The sequence below is a fragment of the Papio anubis genome, chromosome 1 (assembly GCF_008728515.1).
Source record: "Papio anubis isolate 15944 chromosome 1, Panubis1.0, whole genome shotgun sequence".
NCBI classification, from domain to species: Eukaryota; Metazoa; Chordata; class Mammalia; order Primates; family Cercopithecidae; genus Papio; species Papio anubis.
The window spans coordinates 164,671,707-164,687,403 of NC_044976.1; the positions used below are offsets into that span (position 1 = coordinate 164,671,707).

The 15,697-nt window shown below is 34.8% G+C and overlaps 1 protein-coding gene across 3 annotated transcripts in view; it reads left to right on the forward strand.

Moving 5' to 3' along the window:
* The window catches only part of ASPM (abnormal spindle microtubule assembly), a 70,153-nt gene that overhangs the window by 23,985 nt on the left and 30,471 nt on the right, over positions 1-15,697 (forward strand). For all 3 annotated transcript variants that reach the window (XM_021929062.2, XM_021929064.2, XM_009190955.4), the window contains exons 14-17: positions 298-505; positions 596-738; positions 856-984; positions 4,906-5,100. In XM_021929062.2, the coding sequence (XP_021784754.2) occupies positions 298-505; positions 596-738; positions 856-984; positions 4,906-5,100 (675 nt within the window). The remainder of the gene's footprint in view (positions 1-297; positions 506-595; positions 739-855; positions 985-4,905; positions 5,101-15,697) is intronic.

Consider the following 15,697-nt stretch of genomic DNA (forward strand, 5'->3'; position numbering starts at 1 on the left):
GCAAATTACTACACACTAGGTGGCTTAAGGTAGAAATTTACTCTCTCACAGTTCCAGAGGTTAGAAGTCTGAAATCAACGTGTTGGATGTGCCATGATCTCACACAAGGTTCTAGGGGAGACTCTGTTTTATTCCTTTCTTTTAAACTTTAGAGGTTAACAGTCAACCTTGCCATTACGTGCCATGTAGGTTTGTCACTCCAGTCCCTACCTCTACCATTCACAGGTATTCTGCAAACCATTGTGTCTATATTACTTTCTAAATGCAGTTAATTGTTTTTCTGGCATTTTCAATCAGGTGGAGAATTTTACAGTGTCTTTCTCAGATGGCCGTGTGTTATGTTACCTGATCCACCATTACCATCCTTGCTATGTGCCATTTGATGCTATATGTCAGCGTACTACTCAAACTGTGGAATGTACGCAAACTGGTTCAGTGGTATTAAATTCATCATCTGAATCTGATGACAGTTCTCTGGATATGTCTCTTAAAGCATTTGATCATGGTTAGTCCCTTTTTGTTACTTTTCCAATTCTTTGCCATGTCTGATTTGAAGCTACAACTGTCTAATTTCTCCTTTCCTCCTGCATAATAGAAAATACTTCAGAACTATACAAAGAGCTCCTAGAAAATGAAAAGAAAAATTTTCAATTGATTAGGTCTGCAGTTAGAGACCTTGGTGGAATACCTGCTATGATTAATCATTCAGATATGTCAAATACAATTCCAGATGAAAAGGTAAGTAAAAGAAGAGTTTCTTAATTATTAATTCAATAATAAAAGTCTCAGAAGATGATAGTAAGTACTGTATTCTCTGTTGATATTCTGTTTTTATCTTCTGTGGGTTTTTTTTAGGTGGTTATTACCTATTTGTCATTTCTTTGTGCAAGGCTTTTGGATCTTCGTAAAGAAATAAGAGCTGCTCGACTCATACAAACAACATGGAGAAAATATAAACTAAAAACAGATCTCAAACGCCATCAGGTACTCCTAGAATATGAAACCACTGTAGTGTGAATTCTACTTTTTAAGATATCAGTTGATTGATTTTTCATATGATTTTACATTTTACTGATGTATGGCATTATTATGATAAATTTAATTAATTGTGTATATGTATTTTGGGTTGGGAAGGTATGAGTATTTCTCCCTAATTGCTAATGTTCTCTTCGTTTGATATATCTTCCAGTCTCTGTCCACCCCTTTACTTAGTCTGTTCCAAGAAAGGAAGAGGAATAACTTAATCTGCTTTTTAAATTTGTGAGGAATACATAGGGATGCTTGACTCAGTTCTTCCTTTCCTCCTGTTGGAATCTAACCTGCCTCTAGAGAGCAGGAGCTTTCCATTAATTTTTTAATTGGTGCCGTGTGAAGCTTGACCTCAACTAGTGCTGCCTGGGCCTGAGCATCAAGTGTCTGATTTTGTGATTTAACTAGTAAGCTTAGTTTGTTTGCCATGAAGCTGTCTCCTACTTTATCCTTTATTAGTTTTAAAACTGGTATTTTGGTTTCTGCTATTAATTTTTCAAAATGTTAGGTTCTAGGCATGAAAATAGAGGTGTTATTTGTTGTTTCCCTTTGTGACCCCAATAGTACAAAAATTTCATTAATGTAAAACATTTTTTTCGTAAGTTCTGAGAAAATTGTTATTTTTAATAATCTAAAAAATGGTCTCCTTGATCAAGTTGAACAAACTATTTCAATCTTTTCATCTCCCTATTCCATCTACTAACTAATATTGTATTTATTTATTTGGAAAACCAAAAAAAAAAAACAAGTATCCATGCCTAGTAACATTTATCATAAATATTTCAGAAATACATTCCACCCAATATTCCTTCTCAACTTTGAAATATAATGCATCTATGATAAAGTTCTTGGTAGCTGTGTAAAACAGCTAAATTTTGACAACTTTTAAACACAATATATGTTTTTTCATATCACACCAGACTTGGAAATAAGACTAATTGAAATAATTTTCTTTTCCCCTACTCAAACTCTTCACAGTAAAGTTTGGGAAATAGGCAGGGTCTTAATACTCACAAATGGTCTTTTCTGCTACTATACATGCTCTGTGCCCTATAGTGCCCCTAAACTCAGGATCTGCCTCCCTACCTACATATCACTTGGAGAATAACTTCCTGAAAACTTTCCTAAAGCAATTCCCCTAGAAGCTTCCAATACTTCCACAGGTATTGGAAGAGTTCAGGAAAGTGTCTCCCCTGACCAGTCCTCAAGCTATTTGATTCATCCATTGTATATTGCATTAAATGAGAGTTTTAGAATTACATGAGATAGATATATATGTATTCTGCTTTTATTTTCTGCTTAAGATAGCCTTATATTAATCAGATTTTTTTTTTCTTTTGGAGACAAGGTCTCACTCTGTCACCCAGGCAGGAGTGCAATAGTGCGATCTTGCTCACTTCAGATTTTGCCTCTTGGGTTCAAGCCATTCTTGTGCCACAGCCTCCTGAGTAGTTGGGATTATAGGTGCATGCCACCACGCCCGGCTAATTTTTGTATTTTTTGTAGAGACAGGATTTCACCGCATTGCCTAGGTAGTCTCAAACTCCTGGCCTCAAGTGATCTGCCTGACTCTGTCTCCCACAGTGCTGGGATTACATGCATGAGCCACTGCACCTGGTCTTAGTCTGATATTAACTGTAGAATTTTCTTAACTTTTTGCTGGTGAGAACCCTTTTCTTGATTTATTTCCTTAATGCAAATAGTAGAAGTTTCCATTTTTTGAAGGACTAAATTAAGAGAAATTTCTATACTTAATGGTTAAACTTCTTGTACCCAGTCAGACCACTGCTTCTCTCCTTTCTCTTGGTGACCATACTCCCTCTTTTATACAATTACCTCACATCCAATTATATCTTTCCATTTTCTATTTAGAACATTAAGCAGCAGGCTCCCTATGTTATTACAAGCTACTAAACATATTAACTTGAGATAGCTATTTTTCAGGTTTTATATTTTGCTTTTATGTTATAATTCATATGAATCTATTAATAATGGAGTGGCTGAAACTTTTACAGTGACAAAGAAACTTTGACAAGTAACTAAAATTACCTGATGAATTATTGAAGCATCCCCTGGTACATTACAGCTCTCAGTTCTTCCTGTCAGCAAATAGCCATAAACTCCAAAGCAAAAGAAGTCCTAGAATTTGGCCCTATATATATAAGGCAAGATGAAAGAAATAAGCTGGTACCTGGCTGACTCAACAACAGTCTGATTAAAAAGGGTCAATGACGACAGGCATGGAAACTTTTATCATCAGTATATATAATTTTCAAATACTTGCTAAATTTGGTAATATATTTGCCTCTTCTAATTTATTTACTTTCCGTCTTTAACTTCTCTAATGGCATGTAAGGTTGTACTTTAGTTCTATAGAGATGATCTAAAAACTGAGATAAGTTACAATTTACTTTAGCTTTTTTGTCCATGAATGCCCTGACTCTTACAACTTTTGACTCAAATGCAATATACTTCTGAACTGCAACATTTGAAAATTTTACTGATTTATGTATTTATTTATTTACTCTAATAGGGGTGTGCTTTTAACTTGAGCCTCTACATCCCTAAAGGCCATAGGTTTCAGAAGGGCATTGACAATGGTGTTAGATGACTTAATCAACTTGTTAAACACATAATTCCCTTAGCCTGATTTTAGAATTGTCTACTCTTTCTCCCCAGAGGAATGATCCAATATATAGCCCTTACCATTCCTTAGTATTTATGTTTCAATCTATTGGTCATCTTTTTTATATGTAAAAATAACAATTTGATTATTTCCATAGTTGTTTCCCCTATTGTATAATTTTCATGCACAGATACCATCCACTGATTGTTATTAATTAATAATTGGAATTATAGCTCATCTCTGTGTAGAGCCTACCCTTGCATGGTGGACTGTCCCAGACAGCAACACAAATAGCTGCCAAACATCTCTGCCATAAGTTATTCCTTCCCACCAGAGGAAATAGTTCATTTTCTAGTCTCCGATTCCAGTGAAGTAAATTGAGAAATCTACTGTTGAACAGTATAGCAAAGTTACTTTAAAGCCAAACTGCCTGGTTCATATCCTGGCTATAATGCCAATAAACTAACAAGCTACTTAACCTCATTGCCTCAGTTTTCTACTGATCATAAGAGTAGTATTTGCTCATTTTTTCTTAGGGTGGTGGTTGTAAGATTTAAGTGGATTATTTGTGAAGTGTTCAGAATGGTGCTGGACATAGAATATGTTATTATTTACGGCAATTTATTATCAGAAGTAACAAATGAGATATGGAGGGTATTGTTCTCTAACATAACTAGGGAGCTGGCTCCTCTTTGACCACGAGTGTTGGGCATCTCAGATACCACTTTTCATAACCCAAACTATACTCTTTTTCTTGAGCTTGTGTGGCCTAAGACCACAATATATTCTATGCTAAAGGAGGAGGTATTTTGTTTCTCCCCTTTAGTGTTTTGCTTTTTTGAAATTGTTACAATTCTCTAACACATTTTTTTTTTCATACAATCCACCCCTTTCCTAAAAGTCAGTCCTGAATCTAGTGGACCCAAATCTGAGAAACATACCACATTACACTTCAAATAGCCTTTATCTTGATTACTGAGGATTTGTGATAGATTAAACATGTCTGATCTTTATCTTAGACTATTTCTTAGGAATCTTTGTTTCGTCATACAAACATATCTGCAAGCCCACCTATCAGCCCTTTCGACATGCCTGGAATTATCAGTACTCCAAAGATGAACACAAGAAGCGTGGGGGTGTTGTATTTCCAGGATCAATTTAATTGGTGTTTAACATATGATTATCTTACAAAGAATAATTTAAGGTCTTAAGCGAGTGTTTAATTTACATTTGCTGACTTTTTATTTTAGGAGAGAGATAAAGCTGCAAGAATGATTCAATCAGCTGTAATCAATTTTCTAGCAAAACAAAGATTGAGAAAAAGAGTTAATGCGGCACTCATCATTCAGAAATACTGGCGAAGAGTCTTAGCACAGAGAAAATTATTAATATTAAAAAAGGAAAAGCTGGAAAAAGTTCAAAATAAAGCAGCATCACTTATTCAGGTACAGTATCCTGGACTAATTTTTGAATTTAAAAACTTTTCATGATTTTTTTAAGTAAGAAGGCAAAATGTGATGAAGTTTTCAATGATTATATTTTAGAATTCTTTATCTAATACTTAATTTAACAAATATTTACTACCCAAAAGCTCGTTATGGTGCTCAGCAGAAGGCTGAAACATAATTGAAATGCATTTGCTCTGAAAAAGCAAACATTCTAATTCCGTACCTCTTGCTGTCTTCTTTGTTGCGTCTTCTACTCTATGGGACATGCTGGCATACTCAACCATTCTACTTTGTATATCCACATAACCAACCAGGTCCTTTTTTATCTTTGCTATGAGTCCTGGAAACTTCTCTTTGGAACAACTGTACACATTTTTCTCTCTAATCCACTTAGTTGGCATGTAACGGAAATAGTGCTTATAATTATTCTGTAGAATACCTATATTATTTTTCTTTTTAGGAAAAAATATTTAATATTGAGTTTAGATAATATGGTCTTCACATCTATGTAAATTAGTTTTTTTATATTAAATTATATTTTAGTAACATGAGAGATGTGCATTATTTAAATTTACTATTTATAAATGCCATTGAAGCTTCACCCCATCAATGTATCTGATTTATAAATTTGAAAGTTTTTGTGTCTGGCTACCATTATTGATAAATGAGGGGTTCTCTGACTTAAATAGTTGTCTTTTTAAACCTTTTTTTAAAATGTAAAATATTACACATAGAAAATTACCTCAAATAAAAATATAGAGCCTAATGATTTTTCACAAAATGTATACCAATGTAAAACCACCTAGATCAAGAAATGGAATATTGCCAGTGTAGCAAAAGGCATTTTTCAATTAACTCTCCCATCCCAGCTCAAGGGAACCATTATGCTAATTATACCATTTTCCTAAGTGTTTTCTTTAAACATAATAATTTAGTTTCGCCTACTTTTTGAATTGTTACAGATGAGTTCAAACCATATAAATTCTTTGATGTGATATTATTAAATTTTTTGAGATTTATCAGCGTTGTTGAGTATAGCCATGGTTTAATTTTTTTACTTCGTATTCTACACTATACTTAATCTGCTCTATTTTTGATGAACATTTGGCTTTTCAGTTTTGAGTGATTATGATTAAAGGTATTATGAACATGTCTTTTGGTGTGAAATGTGTTCAGTCTCTTCAATTGTACTAGGAGTACAATTGTTCTTAAGGCATATAGGCATACCTTGTTTTATTGCTCTTTGCATTATTGTGCTTTGCAGCTATTGAGTGTTTTATGAATTGAAGGTTTGTGGCAACCCTGTGTTAAGTAAGTCTGTCAACATTTTTTCCAACAGGATATGCTCACTTTATGTTTGTGTCGTATTTTGGTAATTCTCACAATATTTCCAACTTTTTCATTAGTACTACATCTATTATGGTAATCTGAGATTAATGATCTTTGATAGGAAGTGTGAGTGGTCTAGATAGAAGATGAAACCAACCACAACATTCCCATAAGCCAAAGACTAATCCAGAGAAGGCCCAAACTCTATTCAGTTCTACAAAGGCTGACAGAAGTAAGGAACCTGCAAAAATTTTGAAGTTAGCAGAGAATGGTTCATGAGGTTTAAGGAAATAAGCTGTTCCCATAACATAAAAGTGCAAGGTAAAGCAGCAAGTGCTGATGTAGAAGCTGCAGCAAGTTATTCAGAGGATCAAGCTAAGATCATTAATAAGAGTGGCTACACTAAACGAAAGTTTTCAGAAGACAAAACAGACTTCTATTAAAAGAAGATGCCATCTAAGACTTTTGCATCTAGAAAGGGGAAATCAATTTCTAGCTTCAAAGAGTCAAAGGAGAAATTTACTCTCTTGTTAGGGGCTAATGCAACTGGTGGCTTTAAGTTGAAGCCAATGCTTATTTATCCTTCTGAAAATCCTAGGATCCCTAAGAATTATGCTAAATATACTCTGACTGTACACTATAAATGGAACAACAAAGTCTGGATGACGTACATTTGTTTATAGCAGGGTTTACTGAATATTCTAAGTCCATTGTTGAGACCTACTACACAGAAAAGAAGATTCCTTTTAAAATATTACTGTTCATTGACAGTGCCCCTGGTCATGGACATGGACAAGGAGAGGAATGTTGTTTTCATGCCCGCTAACACAGCATCTATTCTGCAGTCCATGGATAAAAATTAATTTGAGTTTTAAGTCGTATTATTTAAGAAACACATTTTTGTAAGGCTATGGCTGCAATGTATAGTGATTCCTTTGATGGATCTGGGTAAAGTTAATTGAAAACCTTCTGGAAAGGATTCATCATTTTAGGTGCCATCAAAAACATTCATGATTCATAGGAGGAGGTCAAAATATCAACATTAACAGGAGTTTGGAACAAGTTGATTCCAACCAACTTTCGTGGGTGACTTTGATTGGTTAAAGGTTTCATTGGAGGAAGTAATTGTGGATGTGGTAGAAATAGCAAGAGAACTAGAATTAGAAGTGGTGACTGAAGGTGTGCTGAATTGCAGCAATCTCATGATATAAGTTGAACAGATGAGGAATTGCTTCTTACAGATGAGCAAACAAAGTGGTTTCTTGAAATGGGATCTACTCCTGGTAGCCAAATGTGGTAGCTCATTCCTATAATCTCAACAACTTGGGAGGCTAAGGTTGGAGGATGGCTTGAGGCTAAGAGTTCGAGATCAGCCTGGGCAACAAAGTAAGACCCCATTTAAAAATAAAAATAAGCTGGGCATGATGGCTGATGCCTGTAATCCCAAGCACTTTGGCTGAGACAGACAGATCATGTGAGGTAAGGAGTTTGAGACCAGCCTGGCCAACATGGAGAAACTCCATCTCCACTAAAAATACAGAAATTAGCCAGGCATGGGGGTGCATGTCTGTAATCCCAGCTACTTGAGAGGCTGAGACAGCAGAATCACTTGAACCTGAGAGGCAGGGGTTGCAGTGAGTCAAGATCACATCATTGTACTTCAGCCTGGGAGACAGAGCGAGACTCCGTCTCAAAAAATAAAAAAAATAAATAAAATAACTAGCCAAGTGTGGCGGCACACACCCATAGTCCCAGCTACTCACTCAGGAGGCTGAGGTGGGAGGATCCCTTGAGCCTGGAAGTTCAAGGCAGCAGTGAGCCATAATTGCACCACTGCACTCCAGCCTGGGTGACACAGTGAGACCCTAACCGTTAACAAAAAAAAAAAAAAAATCTACTTTTTGTAAAACTTAAAACAGTATATAAATTTAGTTGATAAAGCAGCAGCAGGCTTTGGGAGGATTGACCCCAATTTTAAAAGAATCTCTACTCTGGGTAAAATGCTAATAAGTGGCATTGCATACTATGGAGCTGTCTTTTCTGAATAAGGAGTCAATCAATGCAGCAAACTTCATTGTTGTCTTATTTTTAAAAAAATTGCCAAAGCCATCTTCAACAACTACCATTCTGATCAGTCAGCAACCATCAACATTAAGGTAAGACCCTCCACTAGCAAAAAGATTACAATTTGCTGAAGGCTCACATGGTTCTTAGCATTTTTTAGCAATTTAGTATTTTAAAAATTAGATATGTACATTGTAGTTTTTTAGACATAATGCTTTTGCACACTTATAGACTGCAGTATAGTGTAAAGATGACTTCAATATGTATTGGGAAACCAAAAAATTTGTGTGACTCACTTTATTGTAATATTTGCTTTATTGTGGTGGTCTGGAACTGCACCTGCTATATCTTTGAGATATGCCTATAGGTATTTCAACTTTAGTGGACACTGCCCAAGAGTTGTTTAAAGTACTTGCAAAGATTTAAAACCCACCAGGTGTTTATGACCATTCACATGACTCCATGTCTACATGAACATTTGGAAATTGTCTTTTTAATTTTAGCCATTCTGGTGATTATGTAGTAGTATTCAGAGTAGTTTTAATTTGATTTTTCTTCATTAATGATGTTGAACAACTTTTCCATTTTGGAAATCTTTTGTGAAGTATTATTATGAGCATCTTTTAAAACTGTTTTAGTTTGTTTGCCTTCTTGTGAATTTATAAAAGGGCTTTATACTATGATCGTTATTAGGCCTCTATTTCATATATGTGTTGTATCTTCTCCCAAGCTATAACTTACGTTTTATATCTTACTAATGAAATTGCTTGTTTTTCGTTTATGGTTAGTGTTTTTTGTGTACTATTTAAGGAGTGTTTCTTGATCTTCTTTATCTTAAGGCCTTGTAGATGTATGCCTACGTTATACTCTATAAGCATGAATGTTTTGTTTTCCTCATTTTGATCTCACCTAAAATTATTTTTTAGATGATTTGTTTTAGAAGACATTTAAAAAATATATGGATATCCAGTTGTTTCAACATGTTTTACGGAAATTACCATCCTTGCCCTGTTGCCATGGTACCTTCAGTATACATTATGTATTCTTTTTTTGTTTCTTCTACTTCTATTTTAGATTCTGAGGATATGTGAGCAGAGAGGTTACATGGGTAAATTGTGTGTCACTAAGCCTTAGTGTGCAAATGATCCTGTCACCCAGGTATTCACCATAGTACCCGATAGTCTTCCAACCCATACTTCCGTCTGACTCGCCCTCATCAAGCAGTCCCAGTGTCTGTTTTTCCCATCTTTGTGTCCATGTGTATTCAGTGTTTAGCTCCCACTTATAAGTGAGAATATGTGATATTTGGTTTTCTGTTCCTGTGTTACTTCACTTACGATAATGGCCTCCAGCTGCATGCACATTACTGCAAAGGACATAATTTCTTTTTATTTTTTATTTTTTTTTTATGGCTGCATAGTATTCCATGGTGCTTATGTGCTACATTTCCTTTTTTTGAAAATTACCATTTATTTTAGGTTTAGGGGTACATGTACAGGTTTGTTATATGAACCCCAAAATTTGAGTCAGATTTCAGCTAATTTAGAAAGTTTATTTTGCCAAAGTTGAGGATGTACACCCATTGCACTGCATCAGGAAGTCCTGACATGTGCCCAAGGTGGTCGGGGCACAGCATGGTTTTACACATTTTAGGAAGACATGAGACATCAATCAATATATGTAAGAAGTACATTGGTTTAGTCTGGAAAGTCAGGATAACTTGAAACAAACGCAGGAAGATCCGAAGCAGGGAGAGGGCTTCCAGGTCAGATAGGTGAGAGACAAACAGATGTATTCTTTCGAATTTCTGATTAGCCTTTCTAAAGGAGGCATCAGATATGCATTTACCTCAGTGAGCACAGGGATAGCTGAATAGAATGGGAGACAGGTTTGCCTTAAACAGTTTCCAGCTTGAGTTTTTCTTTAAGCTTAGTGATTTGGGGGGTCCAATTTATTTTTTTTTTTTCACAGTTATATAGGTAGACTTGTGTCATGGGGGTTTGTTGTACAGATTATTTTGTCACCCAAGTATTAAGCTTAGTACCCATTCACTATTTTTCCTGATCCTTTCCCTCCTCCCACCCTTCCCCCTCCAATAGGCCTCAGTGTGTGTTTCCCTCTATGTGTCCATGTTTTTTCATTGTTTACCTCCCACTTATAAGTGAGAACTTGCAGTATTTGGTTTTCTGTTCCCATGTTAGTTTGCTAAGGATAATGACCTCCAGCTCCATCCATGTCCCTGCAAAGGGCATGATTTCATTCTTTCTTATGGCTGCATAGTATTCCATGGTTGTGTATGTACCACATTTTCTTTATCCAGTCTGTCATTGATGGACAGTTAGGTTGATTCCATGTCTTTGCTATTGTGAATATTGCTGCAGTGAACATCATGCATGCTTCTTTATGATTGAACAATTTATATTCCTTTGGGTAAATACCCATTAATGGGATTGCTGGGTTGAATAGTATTTCTGTTTTTAGGGCTTTGAGGAATCACCACACTGTCTTCCACAATGGCTGAGCTAATTTACACTCCCACCAACAGTGTATAAGCATTCCTTTTTCTCTACAACCTCGCTAGCATCTGACTTTTTCACTTTTTAGTAATAGCCATTATGATTGGTGTGAGATAGTATCTTATTGTGGTTTTGATTTGCATTTCTCTAATCATCAGTGATGCTGACCTTTTTTCATATGATTTTTGGCCGCATGTATGTCTCCATAGTGTGTATGTACCACATTTCTTTATCCAGTCCACTGTTGATGGGCATCTTGGTTGCTTCCATGTCTTTGCTATTGTGAATAGCTCTACGATGAACATATGGATCCATGTATCTTTTTGGTATCTTTTCTCTGTAACCTTGCCAGCATCTGTTTTTTGACTTTTTAATAACAGCCGTCTTGATGGGTGGGATGGTATCTCTCTGTGGTTCTGATTTGCATTTTCCTGATGTTTAGTGATGATAGGCATTTTTTCATAGATTTGTTGGCCGTATGTGTGTCTTCCTTTGAGAAGGGTCCATGTCCTTTGCCCATTTTTTAGTGGGATTATTTGTTTTTTGAATTAAGTTCCTTATAGATGCTGAATATTAGACCTTTGTTAGATACATTGTTCACAAATATTTTCTCCCGTTCTGTAGGTTGTCTGTTTATTCTGTTGATAGTTTATTTTGCTGTGCAGAAGCTCTTTAATTAGGTCCCATTTGTCAATTATTGTTTTTGTTGCAATTGCTTTTGGGGACTTTGTTATAAATTCTTTCCCAAGGCTGATATCCGGAGTGGCATTTCCTAGGTTTTCTTCTAGGGTTTTTATTGGTTTGGGTCTTACATTTAAGTCCTTAATCCATCTTCAGTTAATTTTTTGTATGTGGTGAAAGGAAAGGGTCCAATTTTAATCTTCTGCACTGACAATTTATTGAATAGCATATCCTTTCCCCATTGTTTGTAATTGTCAACTATGTCAAAGGTCAGGTGGTTTTAGATATGTGGCTTTATTTCTGGGTTCTCTACCCTGTTCTATTTGTGTAGTAGACATCAACTATTCTTATATGTGTGATTCTGTTTCTAGTATTTCTTTCTATTCAGTCGGTCCATTTGTCTATCTTTGAGCCTCGCACTGTGGCAGTAGGTGAAATCTGGATATCTCGTAGGTAAATCCTCCTTCTTTGTTAGTGATTTGCACATGATTTCTCCCAATCTGCAGTTTGTCTTTTTATTCTCGTAACAGGGATTTTTGTTCAGCAGAAGTATTTCATTTTGATGGAATCCAGTTATCACTTTTCTTCTTTTATGGATTATGCTTTTAGCATAGTACTCTAAAAGTTTTATAATTTTTCATTCTAAATTTTGACCTATGATGTATTTTGAGTTAGTTCTCATCTAAGGTAAGGGTTAGGTCAATGTTCACTTTTTTTATATATACATGTCCAATTATTCCGACACTATTTGTCGTAAAAAACTCTTCTTTCCACATTGAAATGTCTTTGTACCTTTGTCATAAATCAGTTGGTCACATGTGTGTTGATTGTCTGGACTGTATTCTGTTTCATTAATACATGTGTCTATACCTTCACTAATACCACAGTTTCTTGATTACTGCAGCTTTATAGTAAGCCTTAATGGATATTGTGATTCTTCCAATTTTATTCTTTTTTCAAAATGAGTTGGAATTTTCTAGTTGCTTTGTCTTTCCATTTAAGTTTTAGGTTAGTTTTTCTATGTCCTCAAAAAATATTGTCAAATTTTGATTGAAATTGCATCACATTTACAGATATTTTGAGGTGCCCTGATAACTTTACTATGTTGATTATTCTGATTTATAAAGGTGACATATATCTCCATTATTTAGATCTTTGAGTTGTTCATGATCAGATTTTTGTTAGATTCATACTTCAGTATCTTATTTATTTTGAAGCTATTATAAATAATATTGCTTTTTAATTTCAGTTCTCATTTCTGTTTTATAAACATTCATCTTTGTGTGTTAAGCCTTTAACATATAACAGGGTTAACTATTAATCCTGTTAAAAAAAAACTCACTTATTTCTATAAAGTTTTTATGTTTGTTTTTGTTTTAGATTATTTGAGATTTTCTACATAGACAGTCATGTTGTCTGCCTTTCTTTCCAATCTAAATACTCTTTTTATTTTTTATTTTCGCCACTTATTTTATTGGCTAAGAATTCCAGTATGATGCTAAATAGGTGTGGTAAGATTCAATATCTTTGCCTTGTTCACACATTAAGTATGATATAGGCTGTAGTTTTCTTGTAGATGCCCTTTATCAGGTTGAAGGAGGCTCTGTTTCTTAGCTTACTGAGAGTTTTATCACGTATAGATTTGGGTTTCATTAAATACTTTTCTACTTCAATGTATATATTAACATTTATTGGGTTTCTAATCTTACAGTGAACTTATATTCTAAAGATAAAATTCAAATATTAGTGATGTATTTTTTTATATGCATTGATATTTTATTAATTCCACTTGCTAGTATTTTATTGAAGAGTTTTGCATCTGTGTAATGAGTTGGGAAGTTTCAGGGTTCTTTTATGTTTTCTGGAAGAGATTGTTGACATTTGGTATTATTTTGTCTTTAATCATTTTAAAAAACTTACTAGTGATACTATCTTAGAGTGGAAATTTCTATTTTTTTTTTTTTCCTCTTTTTACTTGACATAATTGTGCATATTCATAAAGGACATAGTGATATTTTGATACAAATACTGTATAGTGATCACATTAGGACAATTAGCATATTCATCATCTCAAACATTATTCTTCTCTGGATTTTCTTTTCTTTTTCTTTTCTTTTCTTTTTTTTTTTTTTTTTTTTTTTTTTGAGACAGGGTCTTACTCTGTCGCCCAGGCCAGAGCGCAGTAGTGCAAACATGGCTCACTGCAGCCTCAATCTCCTATACTCAAGCCATCATCCCACCTCAGCCTCCCAAGTAGCTGAGACTACAGGCATGTACCACCACACTCAACTAATTTTTATATTTTTTGTGGAGATAGGGTCTCACTAAATTGCCCAGACTGGTCTCGAACTCCTGGGCTCAAGTGATCCTCCCGCCTTGGCCTCCTAAAGTGCTAAGAGTACAGGTGTGAACTGCTACACCTGGCCAGATTCTGTTTTTTAAATTTGTATAGAACTATTTATCTTTGATGAGTTTTGGCAGTTTCTAATTTTCAAAGAATTGATCCATTTCATCCAAGTTGTTGAATTTACCATATGTATATACAAAGTATGTGTTTAATATCCTTTTGATGCCTGGGTAGCCTGAAGTGATATTCCCTTTTTTAGTCCTGATATTGATAATTTGTATCTTTTCTTTTCTTCTTTGTCAGTCTTGCTAAAGTTTTAACTCTCTTGATCTTTTCAGTGGACAACCCTTTGGCTTCATTGGTCTCTGCTCAGTCTTTATGATTTCTTGTTTTGATTAATTTTGCTTTTCCTTCTACAGTTTCTTTAAGTATAACCTTGAGTAACTGATTTGAGTCCTTCCACTTTTAATGTAACCCACTAATGGTATAAATTTTCTTCTAAGTACAGGTTTAGCCACATACTACAAATTTTGATATCATTTTTTTTTCATTCAGTTCAAATAGTTTTTAATTTCTCTTGAGTCTTTTTCTATGATTAAAAGTTTCAGAATATGTTATTTACTTTCTAAATGTTTGGAGATTTTCCTATTATTTTTCTGTTAGTGACTTTTTGTTCAATTCCCTTATGACCAGAGCACATACTGTGATTTCAATTCTTTCCTATTTGATAATGTTTCATTTGTGACCTGCAATATGGTCTATCATGGTCAGAGGTTGACATATCATGGTCAGAGGCTGACATGGTTAGAGCCAAATTTGGCCTACCATGTGTTTTTATAAATAGAATTTTTTAGAATATGGCTACAACTATTTGTTTATGTGTTATTTGGGAGCTGCTTTTGTACTATAATAGCAGAATTGACTTGTTGCAACAGAATTGACCCATATAGCTGAGATATTTGCCATCTTGGCTGTCATCTCCATTCTGCTATTGTACCATACCAGTATATTTTCATTTTGGTTAGTGTGCTTTTCAGTTTTACTATTCTCACTTGGTTCTTACTCATATTTTTGATGTGTTTACTGCGACTTTCTATGTTTCCATTAGTTTCAACTTGTAGCATTTTTACTTTATCTGCTCTAAAGTCGTTGTCAGTTAATTCCAATTCCAGTATCTTTGTCATCTCATCACTGGCGTCTATTGATTGTCTTTTCCTGTGCGAGTTGAAATTTTTCTGTTGTATGTCAAATAATTTTTAATTGAATTCTGTATGTTATGAGACTCTATGTTTTGTTTAAATACTATGGAGAATGTTGATATTTTAGTTTTAGCAGCTAGTTCACTCGATTGGGTTCAGGCCATATGTTCTCATCAGCCTTCCATGGCATAGCTTCAATGACAGTTCCTTTTTGAAAACCTTTACAGTGATGTTTGTATCATATCAGTTTCATTATGTAACACCCAGAAGCCAGTCTGAGATCTAGATTGTGATCCGTATCTTATTCAGTTCTTAAAGACTATAGCCTACTGTGGTTGAGATCCACATTGTGCACAGCTTGGTGGTGAACCTAGAAATTCATAAACAACATTATCAGATTGCTTTCCTGAGCTCCCCAGTCTCTGCCATCTCCCTAGTACCCTCTAGTTCCTCAGGGC